The following is a 7,768-nucleotide window of genomic DNA, read 5'->3' as shown; positions in this document are numbered from 1 at the left end:
AGGTTTTAAAACAGACAGAAATTTATTCAAAATGAAACACAAAGAACAGAACAAAGAACCCCTACAGAACTCAACCTATCCAAACTAGACTTCATTATGCTGTTCCGAATATACACAACAGTCTCAATAAGGCAAACCCCCTCAAAAACAGTTTAAAAAATGGAACAGATACTTACAGGTTGAAGTTAGAAGGGCAGAGAGAGAGAGCCTGTTTCCACACAGCTGAACTCCTAACAAGCTTGGACTGAACTACTCAGCTAGAGAGCTCACCAGCCCCTTTCATTATACAGGTCACCTCTCACACATGACCACTTTGGCCTAAAGTCTCATCTGTTTACATATGAACAAAAAGGCCTCTCAATACCCTTTAATCTCTGTACCAAACCAGACTAATCAGAACCAGAAGTGATTTATTACCCCTTTGGAAAAACCAAGGATGTAGTATCCTTGAGAAAAGGAACAGCTTTTCAAAAAAAAAGGTGCCAGCTTTGTGACAGTAATTAATTATTTTATGTATTTTGTCCTTTCCCGTTTCATTTAGACTGATCTAATTTCCTGTACCGCTTTCATTTATTAGTTTTAATTGTTTTCTGCCTCCATGTTTGCTCTTTCCAGGAGAACAGGTGCCTTATCCTGGTTCAGCTGGAGTCTGTCCTGTCCGTATCGCTCCTTCCTGACCCAGGACTAATGCCAGGATCCTTTGAAAAGGCACCATTTTATCCCACTCTGGCGCTTTTGCCATGTGTTAATTCTTCCAAACTCAGTACCTCTGAGTGTCTGTGGTCCGCTGCAATTGAATTATCCCTCTTCCTTACAATTTTATCTCCAACTACCATGAAGCCTTCCTTAACGTGACACCTAAGAAGGGACATACTCGACCAAACTTTTATTTGTAGCTACAGAGAATGCTCTCTATGTCACTAATTGTACAAATCCTCCTTATTGCTGCATTCTATTCTGCCCTACTCTAGTTGACATCCTGTAGCATTGTCTGCATTGTAACTATCCTTCCCACAGTCTTCCTCCTTGACTTCAAATGACCAGTTCATCATACCTGTTGGCCATGATCAATGTCTGAGGGATTGCCTTCTCCAATCACTGAGCCCTCACCATCATGCTGCCTTACAGTGCTGCACTTTACCTTGAAGCTGTATTTACTACCCCACTTTATGGAGACTGTCATTCTCACTGAAAAGTCACCTTCCTGCTGTCCGGTAAGGTCTATCATTGATTTTAGTGGCATTCACTTGGGTTTTGAACAAAAAAGACTGGTTGCCAATGTTGGGAAAATCTGGTCATTTTCTGATGTTTTTCAGTGTCTCTGTGTACATTCAAGATGCAAAAGAGAAAGGCAGGCATCATTTGTCTCACTTTGTTTCTCACTCTTTGTTTCTGTTTAGGCTGGGAAGCAACAAGGTGGGAGATTTAGGAGTGAAACTACTGGCTGAGATTCTGAGGAATCCGGATTGTAAAATGCAGCAACTCTGGTGAGTATCAGACAGTGTGTGATTGTTTCTAATATCTAATGGGAGAGAGAAAATCCCAATGTTTTGCTCCACGTAGGTTTCAATGTCATTGGTAGAATTAGGAAAGAGGTTAAGCATAGAGATTACGGGGAGCTAGGCAGCAAATAAAAAAGCAGACTCTCACAGGTTATAATCCGAAGAGTACTACCTGAGCCACTTGCAAGTTGACGTAGGTTTCGTAAAATTAGGGAATACGTGGCTCAACAAATATGTGAGAGAAGTGAGTTCTGGTTTGTAGGGCACCAGGAGAGTGGGAGTGATAGAGTTCGGGCAGCCTGTACCTGAACAGTGCTCTTGCAAACTGCAGAACTTGGGAATCATAGAATCCCAACAATGTCGAAACAGGCCATTTGGCCCAACAAGTCCACACTGACCCTCCGAAGAATATACCACCTAAACCCATTCCCCTACCCTATTACTCTACAGTTCCCTGAATAATGCTCTTCATCCCTGAAGAAAACTGTGGGCAAATTAACATGACCAGTTCACCTAACCTGCACATCTTTGGACTTTGGGAGGAAACCGGAGCACCTGGAGGAAAACCATGCAGACATGGGGAGAATGTGCAAACTCTCACAGACAGTCACCCAAGGCTGGAATCGAACCCCCCAGGTCCGTAGCGCTGTGAGGCAGCAGTGCTAACCACTGAGGCACGTTGATGGCAACAAGGAATGAGAGAGAGGCTTTTACACTCCATAATAGGTGCAAGGAATCCAAGGTGAAAAGATGTGCTTTATCAAAAGAAATGTTGAAAGGAAAATGGTAACATGAGAGTGAGAGAATTACAGGAAGGGACAGAAGTAAAGGAAAGTTAGGAAAACAGCAACCATGAAAATTAATGTCACAAACTAAATAAACAGAAGAGTGAAAGCTCCATGTCTTTCATAACAAAGTGAACAAATCCATAACACACATTGAAGTGAATTATTATGGCATAAGGATTCTTAGTGGAAAGCAGTATCCCATAGAAGTGGTCTGCAGGCCCCCTAATGGTAACCACAGTGTGGGACAAGGTAGACAAAAAGAAATATTGGGTGCTTGTGATAATGGGATGGCAATAATCATTACTGACTTAAATGTATGTGTGGATTGTACTAATCAGTTTGGCAGTGGTAACCTGGATGATAAGTTATCGATTGCTTTTGCGAGAGTTTCTTTGAGCTGCGTGATCTGGAGCAATCAGGCAGCAGGTTATACATTTATCATATTATGGGAATTGTGTGATGTGACAAGGTTTGTGAAACAATCTCCGTCGTACACTCCTAGGTAGCAGCAATCACAATATGATTCAGTTTTACATCAAGTTTGAAAGAGAGAAGATTGGGCCTAAGACAAGTACTTTCGTTTTAAATATGGTGTGTGTTTGAAAGCTGAGGTAGTGAAGTGAATGGCAGAAACAGCTCTGAGATAGATTAATGGCAACAGTGGTGACATTTAAGAGCATACTTCAGAATAATCAGAATAAGTCTATTCCAACTAAAGCAAGACATTTTAGAGGGAGGACTCTCTATCTGTGGTTAGCTAAAGAAGTGAGAGAAACCATTTAATTTGATGCATTTGTAAAGATGAAGGTAGATCAGATGATTGATCTGAAAATAAAGAACGGCAGGTTCTTTATTCGGTTAGTCAGGAGGAGGGAATTAGAATATGAGAAGATGCAAGCTTGAAATCTGAAAACAGTAAAGCAAGAGTTTCCATAGGTTTATAAAAATAAAATGTAGACATAAAGTAAATGTTGGTCCTCGAGAGAGTGAGGATATGAAGTTAATAGTCAATAATAAGGAAATGCTAATGAAATGAACAAGTATTCTACTTCTCTCTGACTGTCGAAGGTAAAACAAACTCAGGAGGTGAGAGGGAGGAACATAGTGATATTACATTCTCTATGGAGACTTTATTCAGTAAACTGATGAAATAGGGGACTGACCAGTCTCCGACTCCAGGTGGACTTCATCGCAGGGCCTTGAAGGAGTTTGCGAATGAGGTTGGAGTTGTATTGGCATGAATTTCCAAAATTCCCAAGATTCATAGAGCATAGAACAATACAGCGCAGAACAGGATCTTTGGCCCTCGATATTGCGCTGACCTGTGAACTAATCTAAGCCCATCCCCCTACACTATCCTTCATCCTCTATATGTTTATCCAAGGACTGTTTAAATGCCCCTAATGTGGTTGAGTTAACTACATTGGCAGGCAGGACATTCCACGCCCTTACCTTTTTCTGAGCAAAGAACCTGCCTCTGACATCTGTCTTAAATTTAATCACCCCTCAATTTGCAGCTGTGCCCCCTTGTACAAGCCGACGTCCTCATCCTAGGAAAAAGACTCACTTTCCATCCCATGTACCTCTATTAAATCACCTCTTAGCCTTCTTCTCTCCAATGAGAACAGACCCAAGTCCTTCAGCCTTTCCTCATAAGACCTTCTTTCCAGACCAACATCCTGGTAAATCATCCTGGTAAATCTCCTCTGCACCTTTTCCAATGCTTCCACATTCTTCCTGTAATGGGGCGATCAGAACTGTACACAATATTCCAAGTGTGGCCGCACTAACAATTTGTACAGTTGTAGCATGATATCACGGCTCCAGAACTCAATCCCTGTACCACTAAAACCTAACACACCGTATGCCTTCTTAACAGCACTACCAACCTGGGTGGCAACTGTCAGAGATCTATGTAAATGGACACCAAGATTCCTCTGCACATTCACACTACTAAGAATCTTTCCATTGAGCCAGTATACTGCCTTCCTGTTACTCTTCCCAAAGCTGCAATCCATTTGCCACCTCTCATCCCAATTCTGCAGTTTATCCAAGTCCCCTTGCAACCTGTAACATTCTTCCACACTGTCCACCACTCCATTAACTTTAGTGTCATCTGCAAACTTACTAACTATCCACTTATGCCTGTGCCCAAGTCATTTATAAAAATGACAAACAGCAGTGCTCCCAAAACAGATCCTTGTGACACACCACTAGTAACCGGACTCCAGGCTGAATATTTTCCATCAACCACCTCTTGCTGCCTTTTTACGTAAAGCCAGTTTGTAATCCAAATTGCTAAATCACCCTCAATCCCATGCCCCTGCGTTTTCTCCAAAAGCCTACTATGTGGAACCTTATCAAATGCTTTACTCTAGTTCATGTTCACCACGTCAACTGCCCTACCCTCATTCATATGCTTGGTCACCTTCTCAAAAAACTCAATGAGGTTTGTGAGACACAACCTGCTCTTGACGAAACCATGTTGACTATCTCCAATCAAGTTGCTGCTTGCTAGATGATTACAAATCCTATCTCTTATAATCCTTTCCAAAACTTTTCCTGCAACAGATATAAGACTCAATGGTGTATAATTACCTGGGTCATCTCTACTGCCCTTCTTGAACAAGGGCACAACATTTGTGGGCAGCATAGTGGCACAGTGGTTAGCGCTGCTGCCTCGCAGCGCCAGAGACCTGGGTTCAATTCCCAACTCAGGTGACTGACTGTGTGGAGTTTGCACATTCTTCCCAAGTCTGCGTGGGTTACCTCCGGGTGCACCGGTTTCCTCCCACAGTCCAAAGATGTGCAGATCCGGTGAATTGGCAATGCTAAATTGCCCGTAGTGTTAGGTAAAAGGGGTAAATGTAGGGGAATGGGTGGGTTGCGCTTCGGCGGATCGGTGTGGACTTGTTGGGCCAAAGGGCCTGTTTCCACACTGTAAGTAATCTAATCTAAAAAAAAATTTGCAATCCTCCAGTCTTCAGGTACTAAACCTGTAGACAATGACGACTCAAAGATCAAGACCAAAGGCTCTGCCATCTCCTCCCTAGTTTCCAGAGAATCCTCGAATAAATCCCATCCGGCACAGGGGACGTGTCTACTTTCACACTTTCAAGAATTGATAACACTTCCTCCTTACTAACCTCAATCCTTTCTACTCCAAATACCCGTACGTCTGACTTTGCTACAATATTCTCATTTTCCCGAGTGAAAACAGATGAGAAGTATTCGTTTTCACAACTCTGATCTCCACAGGGTCCACACACAGCTTCCCACTTTTGTCTTTGACTGGCCCTATTCCTACCCTAGTCATCCTTTTAATCCTCACATACCGATAGAAAGCTTTAGGCCAAGAGAGGCCTACTCAAGAGAGGCAATCCCTATATTCAATAATGAAGGGAGGCAGGAAACTATAGGGAGATCAAACACAGTTACAGTAAGTGCACAGGCTCCGCTTATCCGAAGCAGGTGACAATCCTTCAATGAAGTCTGATATATTGGGTAAACCTTTAAAGGCAGAATGGCTGAGGAATTCTGAGGTATTGAGGGATCTTGGTGTTCTCTTACATGAGTTACAGCTGCAGCATCTCACTTAAAGTGAAGCGAAACTGTCTTTTATTACAAGTGGAATTGAATGTAAGAGTAAGAATGTTATGCTTCAGTTATACAGGCCATGTGAAATCACATCTCAGACACTGGGTATAGTTTTGTTCTCTGTTGCAGTAACTCGATCAACCACTGGAGACTGAGTACAGGATTGCAGTTGTTTTAATCAAGCAACGTAGGGACAGCATCACTAGTTCGACCAGAGTAAGACTCTGGAGAATACAGAAAAACTGAGGACCTTTATACCAGAAGCATCTAATCTTGCTTCCTACAAACAAAACAAAACAGATTTCAGTTGCAGGTCATACATTAATGACATGCATGTCTCTTTCACTCAGTCAAAGATCATTGACACCATATTGATTTGCCTCATTTCTTATCAGTGTCCTTCATCTCCCTGTGTCTAAACCTTTTCTGGCCCAAGGCCTCTCTGCAATTGTTTGATGGAACAAACTGTTATTTATGAATTCCTGCTTGAGGCTGCATCAGTTCATTTGGTACAAGATTCATTAATTATAGCCTGTTCTTTAATTTACCTATCATAATCCCTATTGAACCTTTACAGTGTCAATTCACTCTAACCCCAGTCTCATTTAAAAATGAATGTAAATGCGTTAGAGGTGGTTCAGAGGAGATTTACTAGATTAATACTTTGAACGAGTAGCTTCTCTTACGAAGATAACGTGGACAGATTGGGTTTGTTTCCACTGGAGTTTAGATGGGTTTGTGGGTGACTTGAACAAAATATATAAAGTCCTTCAGGGCCTTGATGAGGTGGATGTTAAATGGATGGTGGTTCTTGTGAAGGGCTTTTGTCCGAAACATTGATTTTCCTGCTCCTCGGATGCTACCTGACCTGATGTACTTTTCCAGCACCACAGTTTTCATCTCTGCTCCAGTTACGCCTGTCGATATCTGGATCTCTGAATGTGGATCCACTTTTAACCGTTTCAAGACATCCAGCACTTCCTCCTCTGTCATACTTATAATAATAATGATGTAAAGTGGATAAATCCCCAGGACCTGATCTCGGGTGTACCCGAGAACTCTATGGGAAGCTAGAGAAGTGATTGCTGGGCCTCTTGCTGAGATATTTGTATCATCGATAGTCACAGGTGAGGTGCCGAAAGACTGGCGGTAGGCAAACGTGGTGCCACTGTTGATTAAGGGCGGTAAAGACAAGCCAGGGAACTATAGACCAGTGAGCCTGACCTCGGTGGTTGGCAAGTTGTTGGAGGGAATCCTGAGGGACAGGATGTACATGTATTTGGAAAGGCAAGGACTGATTCGGGATAGTCAACATGGCTTTGTGCGTGGGAAATCATGTCTCACAAACTTGATTGAGTTTTTTGAAGAAGTAACAAAGAAGATTGATGAGGGCAGAGCAGTAGATGTGATCTATATGGACTTCAGTAAGGCGTTCGACAAGGTTCCCCATGGGAGATTGATTAGCAAGGTTGGATCTCCTGGAATGCAGGGAGAACTAGCCATTTGGATGCAGAACTGGCTCAAAGGTAGAAGGCAGAGGGTGATGGTGGAGGGTTGTTTTCAGACTTGGAGGCCTGTGACCAGTGGAGTGCCACAAGGATCGGTGCTGGGCCCTCTACTTTTTGTCATTTACATAAATGATTTGGATGCGAGCATCAGAGGTACAGTTAGTAAGTTTGCAGATGACACCAAAATTGGAGGTGTAGTGGACAACAAAGAGGGTTACCTCGGATTACAACAGGATCTGGACTAGGTGGGCCAAAGTGCTAAGAAGTGGCAGATGGAGTTTAATTCAGATAAATGTGAGGTGCTGCATTTTGGGAAAGCAAATCTTCGCAGGACGTATACACTTAATGGTAAGGTCCAAGGGAGTGTTGCTGA

The 7,768-nt window shown here is 42.7% G+C and overlaps 1 protein-coding gene across 1 annotated transcript in view; it reads left to right on the top strand.

Annotated features, from left to right (window-relative positions):
• Positions 1-184: 184 nt before the first annotated feature.
• The window catches only part of LOC122547070 (NACHT, LRR and PYD domains-containing protein 3-like), a gene marked incomplete at its 3' end in the record, with an annotated part of 9,429 nt that continues 1,845 nt past the window's right edge, over positions 185-7,768 (top strand). Inside the window, exon 1 of the mRNA XM_043685653.1 lies at positions 185-1,487. Within this exon, the coding sequence (XP_043541588.1) occupies positions 1,279-1,487 (209 nt within the window). The remainder of the gene's footprint in view (positions 1,488-7,768) is intronic.

Source organism: Chiloscyllium plagiosum, unplaced genomic scaffold (genome assembly GCF_004010195.1).
Source record: "Chiloscyllium plagiosum isolate BGI_BamShark_2017 unplaced genomic scaffold, ASM401019v2 scaf_12707, whole genome shotgun sequence".
NCBI classification, from domain to species: Eukaryota; Metazoa; Chordata; class Chondrichthyes; order Orectolobiformes; family Hemiscylliidae; genus Chiloscyllium; species Chiloscyllium plagiosum.
This window is presented reverse-complemented; position numbering and strand designations above follow the sequence as displayed.